Raw genomic sequence first — 15,015 nt, forward strand, 5'->3', positions numbered from 1 at the left:
CATGGCACTGAGGAAGATCATTGATGTAGGTTTGCCAATTATTCATATAATTACAATTTTCTGTTCCCCTCCAGTAAACTTGATGTGTAGATGCATTAAAGCTTTAACACATCTCATTTCCCCTCCATGGCCTCTTGTTTAATGAAGACTCTGTTAAAGAAACCTCTTTATATGTTTGCATTAGCTGTTTTGTTTCTCAGACACAACACATTTTATATGAATGACTGAGCTTTACAAGCTTTGTATGATATTCTGAGACTCCTTTTTTTGCAAGTTTTTCCACATTTTCCATTTGTAAGCAAATGTACAGTGCACATAACATATAGAGTTAAACCTTTTATATCCCTCTTTTTACAATACCTCAGGTTTCATGGCACCAGTCACAACACCTGCATAGTTTAACTGGTGGGTGTTGGCAGTGGGCCCAAGAACACAATGAGTTATGAACTATTACAAACAACTGCTTTTCATTAGAGAACATTTGTACAATATATGTGCCTGTGCAGCCTGTGTAGATCAGTCAGTGATAATGTAGCCACTCAAGCGTGTAGTAACATACTGATGACAGAAGGCAAATGACATGCGAGCTATTTGTCTTAAAACATTTAATTGAAATACGCTCAGTGAACAAACATTGTTTAAATGAGCCACTTTGGAATACAAATTGTGCGCAGTATAAAATATGAGTCTGACCCTGTATGACTGACTAATTTTGACATTAGACACGCTGCCTAATCTTCACATTACTGAAGAGGGATATATGTGTTTCTACCTGCAGATTCTTGCAGTGAAATCCGTTTAACACAATCAGTTAATACAGAAATTACATCTGATTAATTTCCTTTCCACACTGGGACATCAGAGCTACCGGTGTCCCAATGAGTGCTGCTGACTTTGCTTTTCTAACATTTAAACTGGATTTCAAAGCTAATCTGTAAGGTAAAATCACATCCCTACATCTCTTTCCTTGATGTTTCAATCAGCACATCACTCACATCACATCACGTACGGCTGAACTCTGCCTCTCATAATGCCCCCAGAGGGAAGTTAAAAGTTCATCCCTTTTAGCTCTAATGTGTTCCTAATGGTTGCTTGTTGAGTTAATAGTTCAATAGCAGGCAGGATCATTGACCTTGCCTTTCATTTGCCCTTGTGAGTAAAGCCAAACACATGTTCTCACATCAAAGCCTTAAATTTACCCCCTGACCCACTGGTACAGTAAGATTACAGCAGCTGGGTGTTTGGCCCCAGCAGAGCTTGCTTTACACTCAGTATAAAGCGTCACTTAAATGAACAGTTTGTATGTGTGCATCGGTGGGTACAAGTGTGATTACTTATGATGAAAAGGCTCATAACATGTACAGGAAAGCATACATTAAAACAGTAACCATAACATTTTAAAGATTTCCTTTTTTTTTTTACTGACCAGCGGTATAGAAGTTTTACAATAAAACACTGGATGGCTCACTTGTTAAGAGTACAGTTCGTTCATTTAAATGTTTAGATTTAATATAGAAATGCATAAAAGAGTACAAAAATAAAACATTTGTATAATATTAATTTTACATGACAGGGAGATTTAAATGAATAGATGAATTCAGTGATCTAAAAGAACAGAATGGAAACAGAACGATAAACATAAAAAAAAAAAAACTAAGACAAAAGACAGAATTTAATCATCAGAGTTAGCGAGTAATAGAAAAGTCTTGTTAAAACATGAATACATCAGATATAAAGTGCATTGCTATCTGCATTATAGTTGTAGGTAGTCACATCTATGTACATCTATATGTCAGTATTAGTACTACTGTCTCTGCTGCAGCTCTCAGTATTACCACTGTTTTAGCTACTGGTGTGGTTGCTGTTATTCAAATTGTTGCGTAATCTTCTTTGAAACAGGCCTTTAAACAGAATCCAAATAAAATCAGTTCACACCAATATAGTAAGGCTGCAGGCTGTGATTGGTGAGTGTCACGATTTTTTTTCCGTTAACTGACACAACTTTACAATTCCAGTAAATGTCAAATTATTGGTTACTTAATTAAAGCTGTTTGGGAACCAGATGTTCAGTTTTTCACAAAGAAATAAGAGGCCGACATGGTTAACACCGGGTCGCATAATCACATCCACACAACAGCTCAGGAAATGCTTGAGCTCTTTTGGCATCCTAATTTCCATCACAAAAACATTGTAATTGCCATTTTTATTAGGATCTTGCATTCATCTTATATTCAGGCTCGGGGTCACTGGCACCCGCTATAATTCCTTGCTGCCAATTAACTTGAACTTGTTTTTTAGAGGAGAAACGATACATTGCTCATTATTATGTACCATTTGAAATCGGAGACTATCAAGGATAAGCAGATGCCATGTTTTGGATTTGATATAATAAATCCATATTGTCCTGGCTTGGCAGACTGCAGGAGTCTGCTGCTGACAAATGGGATGTTGTCTCATGTTTGTTGTGGAGAAACCCTCCTGCTGACCTACATCTCTCTCCTTTAAACACCTTGGCCCTAAAGTCTATGTTTTTCTAAATGACAGAAGCCAGAAGGACAACAAACTCTCCAAAAATAGCTTTTTACTGTTGAGGTCCATTAACAACAAAAAAAAGTCTATACATTATGGTTAGAAAAACATACACTTACAGATGTAATTGCACTTTGCACTAATAACGTTTGCTATATCCATAAGTGATGAGATTGGTGATGGTGAAGACGGTGGCAGGACAGGTGGAGTGGTGTTCAAGGTGAAGAGTTGTAGGTTCATTCCATGCAAAAAGGCTGCAGCATCGCAGCTGAGATAAGTGCTGTACAACATACCAAATTATCTCATATCACAATGGTCCAAATCCTCAGTGGTGGTTCGGTAGGATCTCTGCAGGCTGTTTAGTTGCCCTTTTTGGATTTCCTCATCCTGGAAAGAGAAAGTAAGTTGGATGTGAGTTTTATAACAAAGTAGATTTAAAGACAAAAAAAATAATAAAACATTTGGTGCCCACTATTCATACAGTTTCTAGTTTCCTGTCAAATAGGAAGAACTGATCATAAAAATAACTTTGGCAGCGTTACCAAAACAACAACAAAAAAAAAAATCGAATTTGTATCATGTCCATTTGGACAAAACAAAAATTCAGAATACATTTAGTTCCAGATTGTCAAATATAACCAGCCAAACCAAGTTTATAGGGAAAAATGTTTTTGACCTGTAATCAAGCGCTAAACTCGTTCGCATATTAAATCTGATGTTAATTTTGTCTTTAGCTGGCCAGTGAGTCACTGATCTCTTTCTGACTCTGTAGTTTTCAGTCAAAAACCATTGACATGACTTTAATTTACATTAAACTTTGTTTTAATAAATCTTATGTCTAAAGATGTAATTTTGCAGAGCATTAATTGGCAGCAGTTGCAGAGTGATGCACACAAACCAATGCATAAACTGTATATTAACAATATAAACCCTTGAACATGGGTGGGCTGTTTAATTATTGACTTTAGAATATTTCTCAGATATATTTCAGCCGATACAACAAGGTAATCATGGTTTGTTTACTGGACTAAAGTGTAGCATAACTCGTGCTTTACAACTGTGCGCATTTCTACACAATGTAAGTAAGTTTATATCTCCTCCCCTTTGAGATATATATAATTGGAAACACATTAAGTTTGTTCCATTGTAAATAAGCACCATCTACTCTCTCCATGGACTGTTTGTTATGCAGAGGACTGTTCACACCTCGACAAGCGAAAGGCTCAACAGTGAGCCTTGAGACAGACAGTTTGACTGCGGGACTGTGGGCAGATCAGTCCGTGGGTATTGAGACTGTGTCAGAGGCTGGGTTGATTGCTGATTGTTTAGTTTTCTTCACATGCAAAGACAGGAAACCCTTTTTTTTTTTTTTTTTAACATTCAAAAACTCCCTAATCTGCTTGTGCAACACAATGCAGAGTTTGTTTCACTTTCTAAAAAAGATATAACGGCGCAGAGATGGCAACTTGATCTCTTCTATAAACGTTCAGTGTCAAACGTTTTTCAGAGAAGTGTCTCCTTCCTCTGGGCAGGAAGGAGACAGTTGATGTTGGCAGTGACTTTTAGCCCCCTGAATCTCAAACTAACTTTATCATGCATGTACCATGCATTAATGATTCATAAAGTGACCAAAAAAGAAAGGTAATTCTATCAAGTTAGGATAATTTTTATGTACTATTAAATAATCAGTGTAACTTTTAATTAACTCAAAATCAAAAACTATGTACAGTATGTAGGCATAAATTAATATTTTATTCATCTACTTTTGCAGACCTGGCTCTTGTATGAACATTGATGGCAGCCATTTAATAATGGCAAATTAAATGTGGTTTTAAAGTTTGTGCATCAACCCACATCAAACCCACAGTTTGTGTGAAAGAAGAATTAGTCTCTACTCCCACTTGTTGGTCGTGTACCAACATGTTCCTAGTTTGGTTTTCTATATAAATTGAGCAATTGAGACCTGTCACTCTCACAATTGTCAATTGGTAGGTGTCCAAATGCACATTTGGGCTTTTGCATTCTTCAAATTTCAAGTGGAAGTGATTTTACAGCCCCCCAAACAGGTTTTCTGTTAAAGGTGGACAAGTGATAACATAATCGTGTTTTGCAGCAAAAACCCAACCCATAACCTAAAATCAGTCTCACTTGTTAGACTTACTTGTTGATAGCGTTCTTCAAGTACTGCTGCAGCCACCGGATCTCAGGGTTGACACACACCTCTTTGTTTGTCTTCAGCTTGGCACTGACCAGGAAAAAGACAAAAAACATTAGTATGTATCCATGAAACCTCAGCTGCAGATGAAGGTGAAAATTATGCAAAATCAGTGGCATTGGTTATCTTAATACATTGTTATCAAACCAACTGAATTAGCACTGACTTGCTAGTTTACCACACACAGACAACCTTTTTTAAACACTGTGATGCTACTGCAGATATTCATAACGAATATGTGCATTCCCGTAGTTCTCATACATAAGTTTAATATGTTTAATATGTAACTCTAGACTGACCTATCCTTAGTAACCTACCTTTATTAATCCCACAAGGGGGAATTTTTTTTCGCTACAGCAGCATTATAGACACAGGTAAAGCAATAAAAATAACAGAATCACAACAGGCTACTTTCTAAATGCAGCATAACATGGTTATTTAAAGTATGGGTCACAACTGGATCATGTGTCTCTTTGTGGGAGATCAGGCCTCATTTGGCACACATTAATCTAACATTTTTTGTCTGTGTGTATTTGTAAGAACAGGCAATTTAGATTTTGACTCGTAACATTTAACTGTGCGTGAGGTTTTCCTCTCTATTGTTACCTCCTATTGTGCAAGTTTTGCTGCACATTTTTATCTGTAAATTCTCTACACGCAAGAACGAGATCAGAAGTAAAGGTTGGAAGCACAATATGAGGAGGAAACACTGCGTGACAAGCAAATGAGAAGCAAACCCAATTACAAAAGCCACAATTATTGCTTTCCTGTTTCCACCTCCTTTTCACATTCACTCATACTCAACTGGACCCCTTCATGTGGATGCCTCAGTGGGCCAGTCGTAAAAACGTCTCGCTTTCTGTGAATGTGCGAGCGTGTGACAGAGGGGCGTGTGTGTGTACACGTGCACGCGCAACCCTTTTCTCTGGCCTGTCACATCTTGGAGATTGATGGTGAGAAATGTCCAACAAGGAGGAAACCTGTCTGTGTCTTTAGGGCCAAGACAGAAAACATGCTGTCACTGTAGTCAACATGCAAAAAGAACAATACTCACATCACTTGGAAGGGGCAGTTGGGTGTGTGGATGAACCTGAGCTCTCGGATGTAGCCTCGTGGGAGACTGTTGACTGTTGAACGACAGTAGCATCTCTCCACCAGACTGATGGGCTTTGCTGAAAAAGCAATGAAGAGATTAGTATTGGTTAAACAAAACAATATTCAAAGCAGAGCTTGTTTACAGAAGGCACTAAAACAGGTTAGATGAAACTAATGATCGCCTCTGCAAATTGAGAAACTACATAAATTCACTATCAAATGAGCAGAGCGTACACATACATCAATATATGATATCGCCTTTGACAGCTCAACAAGTTAAAACATGGAGACATGTCTCTATAAATCAACAGAAACATCCTCAGCCAATTAAGCTAGTATTATGGGGTCATGAAGCCTGCAGCCAACACTGATCAACATGAAATAAAAAATTTTACTTTTATGCTCTATACAGTATATTTTTGTTTATTGCCCCCCCCCCCCCCCCCCCCCCCCACACACACACACACAGAGCTAAGGAACATGAGGACTTGTAGACTCACAAACACTAAGGTCTTTCAGTCAGACTCAACTGTGTGGTCTTTATTCATGATGGATGTACATACTTTCCATCACAACCTCAGCATTCAGGTTTGTACACAGAGATGTTCACGCTTGATTAATGTGGAAAAATAAATAGAACCATGTTTTCTTTCCTTTTTCCAGACTTTGAAATCTACATAACAAATGTCATGTTTAACCAGATCAACAGTGTTGAAGAAATGCCTGAAATGATTTAGTGTCAGTTAATCAGTGGTTGTGATTGCGGAACAAATACAGATCATTAAAGGGCAAAAACTATAGTTTTCCTTTTCTTGCCAGTAAATTATTTTAAAGCAATACTGATAACAGACTGTGGGGTCACACAAACAGATGCTGAAAGTGCTATCGATTAAACTCGATGTTATTTTTTTTTACACCTGATCTATCCGGATTACCATGACAAAGGGCGCAACACCTTCAAATTGAGTGACTGATGTCGCCACCTAGACTAGCAGAGGCTCTGTTTTAGATATGCCTCATTTGTGCGTAATTAAATGAAAACAAACGGACAAACACGCGTTGATCAGTGATCCAACAGCTAGAGCCACATGTGCAGCCTGATGGTGTTTTACGCACGGCGGAGAAGGCATTTACCATCCACAGAAAAATCTCATACATACATTAAACTAACTTTGTCGAATTAAATAAATATTTTGAATTAAATGCAGGTATTAGGTTTAACTTCGGCAACATTAGCATTTTAATTGCACGCAATCATTTGAATTTAATCACCAATTATTTGAATATTTGGATACAAAAAAATATAGATGCCTTTATGAAAACTGTTACTAATATAAAATACATTATATTAACAATAGCCGAAAATTTCTATCAGGATTATTAGTACCAGAATACAACAGGTGTGGAATGGAAAAGCTAATCTGTTGAATTTATCCTGTCATTTTCCTGCAAATCATCTTCTCCTCTTTTTTTTATTTTCAAACTCCACGTGACCCAAATGTGACAGACAATGATTAAATGAGCCTTAATAACTTGCAGATATCCATCTCTATTTACACCGACAGAAACAAAAAGTAGTCAAAAGAAAACCTGAACCAATATCACAGCAAAACCATAAGATAATTTCGTACCTTGTGATGGAGGCGCATATATCACCACTGCGAGTGCAGCCACGACTGCCAGCAGCTTCACATCCATTGTGCGTTAAAGTCACCGAGATTTGGTCCTGCTTAGAGTAAAGTCCAGAGGAGTTGTGACAGACGGCGCACTCGTGGAGCGTTAAATTGTGCACCAATGTCAAGCCAGCCAGAAAAAAAGGTATTACACTTCCGGTCGTGTAGAAACATAAACGCTATAAAACCACACGCTTCAATGTAACGGATATTTGATACGTGATGATGTAGCAAATTCCAAATTATAGAGAAAATACGATCAAGATTCAGAAAAGTAGGTTTTTAGCAATAGCTTAATGATAAATGACTCTGTTTTCAGTGTTTGATTTATGAGCTTTTATTTTGTAAAACCCTTTCCTGGTTTCCTGTTTCTTTGGATTGATCTCAGATATACATGAATTTACTCAGGCAGCCAAATAACGCACAACAGAGCATCAAGCCATCACCCCACACCACACATTGGCGCACATGCGAGCACATACATCCCTCCCTTTTATGTAACACATAAAAAGTCACATTATGTGCTTTAATGAAAGTGTAATGAAATATTTTGGCACAGCTAGCAGACTGCACAATAAGTTAATTTAGGTTAACTGCAGGGCAGTTTATTTGCTTAAAAATACAAAGATACTAAGAAACGCACTACATTTGCCCACCAGACAGGCACTGGATACATTTTCCTCATCACGTTTTTGGGGCTGTTGCAGAGGCTATGAAAAGAAACGGGAGACATTTTTGCACATGTGTTTGTTTTTAGTCATGGTTTGTTTTCTCAGGGACTTCATTGGCCCAAATTAATTGAAAGTTAAAAGTGTAAGTGTATGACTTACAAGAGTGCAAAGTGTTCCCTTACATTGATGGTTCCAATAAATAAAAGAGTGGTGTAGACACAACACACACACCTCCAAGCTTGTGTTTTGGAAATTAGTAAAAAAAATTTAAACATTGCCTTAATAGAGCCTCTTGATTTCCCAGTTAGTGTGTGTGCACATGCACAACGCAACTGTTGTGTTTGGGGGGTTCTTATTAGTAGGTTTAAGAGGATGCAGATGTGCGGTCAGTTTCCAGACATTTGGCTTTGATCTTCCTGAGCAAACAATGCGTGTATGAATATTATATGAGTGAATGTTTACTTTCAGGGTGCTTTCATGCATTCTTGTATTCCTCAAAGGCTTGGTTGCTGCATTTATACCTGAAATATCTTTTACAGACTATTTAAATCCAATATACACAACCAAACTAAATGCACTTCCACGAAGTAAATATAACATGAAATCCTCTACTCTGAAGTTAACAAAAGCTTCTTTTTACACAGACTGAGGATGTGTTTTGCTACTTTTTTTTTTCTGAACATGAATAATGTGAATAAGTGGTTGGTTTCGTATTTTCGATTCGTTCCCTTTTTTGGTTTGGAGACATATCCTCTCATCACACATCTGTGGGAAAGCAAACCACCTGCTGACAGCACACTTTATCATGAAAATGAGAGAGGAATAGAAAAGGGTAGTTAAGGAGAATAACAGTGTTTTATGCTTGTGATTTCCTGCGTCTATGTCATTTGTAAAGTACAAATCCTCTTTTATGTAAATTATGTAGACAATTTCTGTATCTTTGAGTCCTCATATACACACAAGATGTTAATGATGAAGTGCTTTTAATACCAATACGTACCTTTTTTTAATTTTTTTTTTTTTTTTATCTATGCGTCTTCCTAATTGTGTCTGAGACATTTTGTTCGATACATCTGTGTTTTGGATCTCAAACAGTCATTATAGATGAAGCCATGGCGACCAGACAGACAGGAGGAGACACAAAGAGGGCAAAATCAGTTGACAGCTGAAAGGACATATTGACTTCTCTCACAGGCCACAAAGACCCTCTCCAAGTGTGTGTGTGTTAGAGAGAGAAAGATAGAACAAGCAAAGAGTAAAAGAGCGCTGTCTGAAAACCAAAGTATTTGAGTTAGTTTCTCTCAGCTTGGAGTGAAGGGTGACTTCAGAGGGTTTCAGATCAAAGTGCTCCGATCACAACAGCTCACCAACCTGCATGCTCTCACACAGGATCCACTTTACATTCACTTCCCTGCTCTTTCCCAAACACAGACCTGTAAGTCTGCACAAACAACAAACATGTGCAGTGGGGTTTGCGCAAGCACATATAAAAATGAAAGTCATTTGTCTTGAGCTCACACACTTATACACACTTATACACACTTATACACACGTATACACACACATACACGCACAAACACAGCAGGGTTGTAAATGGAGGCCGACCTGTGACATGTCATGGGAGAGAAGTCAGAGCACATCCAAGTATTTCAACATTTCTGCCACAATCAGAAAGATTTACTTTCTTGTACTGAGATGAATGGACTGTTGCATTGTGGTTACATCAGAAGATTTGGCAGCACGTCTTCTTGCCCGATTGTTTCATTCTTTGTTGTATTAACAAGTTTGTGCCTGCATCTTCCCGAAATTAAATAGCTCTTTTCTAAGCATGAGGAATCATTTATATAAACTGTTTATGGCGTATCTTCTTTAAAAGTGAAAGTGAAACAAAGTCTCATATTTTGGAGTGTTTTGGGGTTTATAGTGACAGTGTTGATTAAATATGCGTGTTTGGATTATGTCTCTCTGTTAATAGTGGTGGGGTTGATTTGATACACATTGTACTTGCATATGCTCCCTGTTAAGATTTACTCACACCTGTCCAGTGTCCAGTTTATTTGAGTTGCAGCGTAGTGCTCTGTAGCCCATCTGTCTGTATTGGGAGGTCTCCCTCTCTCCAGGAGTCCATCTTCTGCTCTCTGCATGAGTTATTTTTTACTGTACTCTCAAAGAACATTGTAAGTGCTTTTTTTTTTTACTGCAATAGTAAATCACATCCGGCTTTTCTCTGAAGCTCTGAAAGCATAGCAAGTGTCCTCCAGTTTTATTTTTCCATAAACTTTGAAGATTATTTTTTGTTGTTGTTTAGATTGCTGCATTGCCATGACATTTAAATTCATTTGTGACTAAAATACAGACCTGTCACACATCAAAATGTGAAAAAGCTGCCTTGATCCACAGCGCGAAAAATAATATTTTTAGAAACATTTATTTTAAGCAAGATAAGTAGGAAACTTAAATAAAGTATTTAACTAACGTAATGTACGCAACTTAATTTACATATATAATGGTACTTACGTAAATATCGAGACCATGATCTATTGCTAAACTTAACCGAATAGTTTTGGTGCGTAAACTGAAAGTGTGTGCAGGCCAGTAGAAAAAAATAGGCCAACAGAAATGTAGGCATCTCACAATTTGTGTGCCGTTATTGTGAAAAATTATGCGCTGTGGACCAACGTGGCTATGGCACATTTTGATGAGAGAATGGGTTAAAAAGTGAATAGAAGAAGGAAATAAAGAATTATACCAAAAAAAATAAATTATATAATATATTTTGTGTATTTCAGATTCTGTTGTATAGATTTACACATTTCTCTCCCACACATGAATACACAGTTTATTCCTCACCTACTTTGCCAAATCTACTGAACCTGTCAGTCAGTACAACATCTGAATTTCAACCCTGCACACATCAGATGTCTCATCATTTTACAAAGCTGTTTTTTTTATGCAGTTTCCATCTAGCTATTTAAAAACTTCTCATTACATCATTGTGTTCATTAGTAAATATTCATGCTGTTGATGATGATTTGGAGAAACACAAATGTGTCACATGCCAATTGATTGTGAGACATTCCTTAACTGCTATTCACCTTTAAAAGGAGACCATGTGGCCCAGGGGGGCTGGAGTATGGATGGCTGAGCGTATTATGGAGGAGTTGCTAGTTTCCATAGATCAGACTTTGATTTGAGAACGTACAGGCAACTGGCCCCAGTAGGGGATCTGCCGAGGCTCCATTGAGGCTCTGTGAGGCTGAGGGCCTGCTGGCTCAGCCCTTTTGTCTGATTTCCTCTGCATCCTCCAGAGAGTCAGGAGCTCAGTGCCTTCATACCGACATATGGACCACCTCAATGGCCTGTCAACAAAGTCCTTAGCCAGAGATGTTGAATCAAAGTAGAAACAATGCCCTGGACAATGGCTTCTTTAATCACTCGTAAGTTTTAAGATCCTCCAAATACAGCAGCAAAAAAAGACATTTCTGCCTAATTTCATCTAAACTAATTCAACTTCCAGTCAATATATGGCAGAACTTCCCCATATTTGTTGCTTTTTTTACTCTCCAGATTTACCTTTGCTAATTAGTTGTCTTTGTTTTTATGTTTTAACTAAGATATAATCAGTGTCGGGCTTTGTCCTCTGTATTGTCCTTCAAAAGCGTTTTCAAACCACACAAAATCCTTCTTGCGTCACAATGCGGTCATCACATTAATACTTACATTTCTCATTTTTGCAACTAACTCAACATTACTCAAAATATTATTCCTTGCGGTGCAAAAAACAACATTTTTACAGCGGGCAAGATACCAGAGATGACTGTCACATTAATAATAAACTGCAGAGTGATTCTTTGCATTCTGATAAATTCCTCAGATCCAGTAAATAAAACACATGGTTCCTTTAAAAAGTATGCTCTCTTTACATTAGACCATAAAGTCAGATTTAAAGTGAATGTCAGTGTTGTGCTAGTTTTTATGGTTTCAGCTGTGAGTTTATGCCAGAATGAGCCGTATGTGTGCCACAGATGGTGTGGAGTTGCCTGGTTAACTGGTTGGTGGTGGATCCATTGAGGTTGACACCTGGTGCTGTCCTGCCACGGGAACAAAAAACCCTCAGCTGCTTCTGTGATGTTGCCCAGGGGGAGCCGAGAAGCAACTTGGAGGCACATTGATGTTTGGGCTAACACTGCTGACTCGACTTTTTGAAGTCAAGAGTGATGATATACTGTAGCTACGGTTTTTGAAAATCGAAGGAATGCTGCTGCGGTATATCATCTTGATTGCTCTATTTTTTTTATTTTTTTTAACTATGTGGAGAAGGTTTTTCAGTGGCTTATGAAGATCTGTGATTCACACTCACGACATTTAACATCAACCATGAAACTGAATATTTGAGCATATGTCTGAAGAAAATGTCTTGGATTTAGTCTGAGCTTTCCATTTGGTTTTGTTCCTTTACTGTAGTTTCTCAATTTGGCCTAATTTGCAATCAGTGAACCATGACCTTTTATATATAGACACATTCGTTGTTACTGTGTCGCAACTGTACATAAATACACAATAAATACCACCACAAATGCACATATGCAAACACACTTTTTCTCACAAGCAAAGACTCCTGCAGTTTATTTTGTCACTGAAACTGAAAACCACAACACAAACAATATGCCCCGTGTTTTAGCCCAAGCCACATGTTCAATCCTTGACAAAGGCCCTGACACACAATCCGTTTCTACTTTTAGCCCCCTTTTCTTTTTCCTATTTCGAGCATTATTCAAAGCATCCTCACAAAGTTGATGTTTTTAGTTAGTTTTAAGTCTGATCCATTTGTGCGATAAAACGCCTGGAAGACACATGGAGTCTGTTAATAATTCATTATTCATTCATTCCTGTGTGTCATGCAGCACAAGTGTTATCCGCTTCACTGATTCAGTCTGTCATGAAGCTGGTTTGTGTCCATGCCCTCACAGTTTTCTGAATGCTGTGAGAGATGCTGGAACAGGTGTCTCAGAAACAGCTGAAAGCCACTAACGCATAAATTAACATCAAGTGTTTTCTAGTTTAGGTTCAAATAAAGTGGATAACAATGCAAGAGGCTTAATAGAAGCAAAAACATCACATTCTTCTTAATTCATTCAACATACTGTGATAGGCTGTTTTAATGTGCAAGAGTTTACTAGTAATCACAGTATCAGAAATAATAATAATAATAATGTTAATAAACTTTATTTGTACAGAACTTTTCATACATCAAATGGATCTCAAAGTGCTTTACAGGCGAAGGTAAAAACAAAAATGTATAAAATAGGATATAATGCAATTAACACATTGCGATAAAAAAAAGCAATCTTGGGATAAAAACATAAAACTCCCACGAAAGTAAAAAGAAGAATTATTAAATAAAAACAGTAATGTTTTTTTTTTTTTAAAGATAAAATTACTTAAGTGCAAGATCATAAAAGTAAGTCTTCAGCTATTTCTGAAAACTGTCAACAGAAATTGTTCTTCTAATTTGCTGTGGCAGTTTATTTCAAATCTTAGGTGCATAAAAACAAAAGGCTGCTTCACAATGTTTTCTTTAATTCTTTTTTGGGGCACTAGATCACTATTTGCACTAGTTGTATTTGTCAAGAGTTTTTACACTCAATATCAATATTTCAGTTCAGCAGATGAAAGTCAACCCACATTTCCATTTTTTTCTTTTCATTGTGCAAAAAGAAGCATATTGGCTTTTATTTCTGGCAGTGGGGACTATCATTAAATATTCAAAACAAAACAAACACAAATTTGACATGAACCTTCCAAGGCCTTAAAAGAATTCACTTGCTTAAATTTAGCTGCATCTTTATTATTACTCTGACAGTATGATCTTAATCTCTCTTCATTCTCCGGCTCCCACAGAGATATATTTACATTTTGGAATTCATATCATAAACTCATCAAAGGCCAATGAGAAGATTGAGAAAAATTATATTGGCTTAAAAAAAGAAATACAATTTTGTGTGCAGGACCAACCTTGTAGCTTGTCCAGATTACAAATAATTACATGTGGAGTAATCAATATAACATCCAGTCCCAGGAGCATACATTTAATTTGCTACGTGCACTGGACATATCATGTTTCCCAGACTGATCAATTATCATGGAATCATAGATAGGGCCTCCCCCTGACTTGGCCACAACCTTCCCCCTTTCCCTTTGCCACCTCTCTTTTGGGACAACCCCCCACGTCTTTCTATTCCCAGTCCTCCACTGAGCCATAACACTACAGCTGCTGTGTCTTTACTGCTTTCTCATGCCCAGGTCACAACATAAAACACTGAACATTTAAAGAGAGAGTTAAGGCTACAGCTGTCAATCAGAATGATGGAGCATCTTAACATGACTGTCACTTTTACATGCTCTCTTTGTAACTTAGCAGGCTGTAATAGTAGGCAGCCATGCTGCTATGTGAGCTCGGGCACAGGTCTCTGTAGCTGCAATCAAAGGCCTATTAATCAGAGCGAGGAAATGGCACCGGCAGAGAAGTGAAGACAGAGTATCTTGTCCTCTTTCACATGGACAATACGAGATATTGTTACATGCTATTCATCCTGCATGGCATCTTTGAACTAATTCCCCCAGCAGGGAAACGGAGAGTGATTTTTCATGAAGGCATAAATGAACATGAAGGGGATTATGTGTACAAATCCACTTGCATGTGCCTGGACACACAATCACATACAAAGACCCAACAATGTATATAAAGACATTAAATATGGGTTTCATGTATTCGTAGGATGGAGTCAGAGTTGTGGAGTTATAAACGCTATTTGATGATTGTGACTGTGTG

At 37.6% G+C, this 15,015-nt stretch overlaps 1 protein-coding gene across 1 annotated transcript; it reads right to left on the minus strand.

Moving 5' to 3' along the window:
• Positions 1-1,487: 1,487 nt before the first annotated feature.
• cxcl12a (chemokine (C-X-C motif) ligand 12a (stromal cell-derived factor 1)) lies at positions 1,488-7,576 on the minus strand. The gene is made up of 4 exons (XM_069144763.1): positions 7,471-7,576; positions 5,799-5,916; positions 4,691-4,774; positions 1,488-2,916 (listed from the first exon to the last, which is right to left on the minus strand). Exons 1-4 carry the CDS (start codon positions 7,535-7,537, stop codon positions 2,889-2,891), a joined length of 297 nt encoding a protein of 98 aa, XP_069000864.1. The 5' UTR covers positions 7,538-7,576; the 3' UTR covers positions 1,488-2,888.
• Between the last annotated feature and the right edge of the window lie 7,439 nt (positions 7,577-15,015).

The sequence above is a fragment of the Embiotoca jacksoni genome, unplaced genomic scaffold (assembly GCF_022577435.1).
Source record: "Embiotoca jacksoni isolate LCO1_2020_lvr unplaced genomic scaffold, fEmbJac1.0.p SCAF_12, whole genome shotgun sequence".
Lineage (NCBI taxonomy): Eukaryota > Metazoa > Chordata > Actinopteri > Embiotocidae > Embiotoca > Embiotoca jacksoni.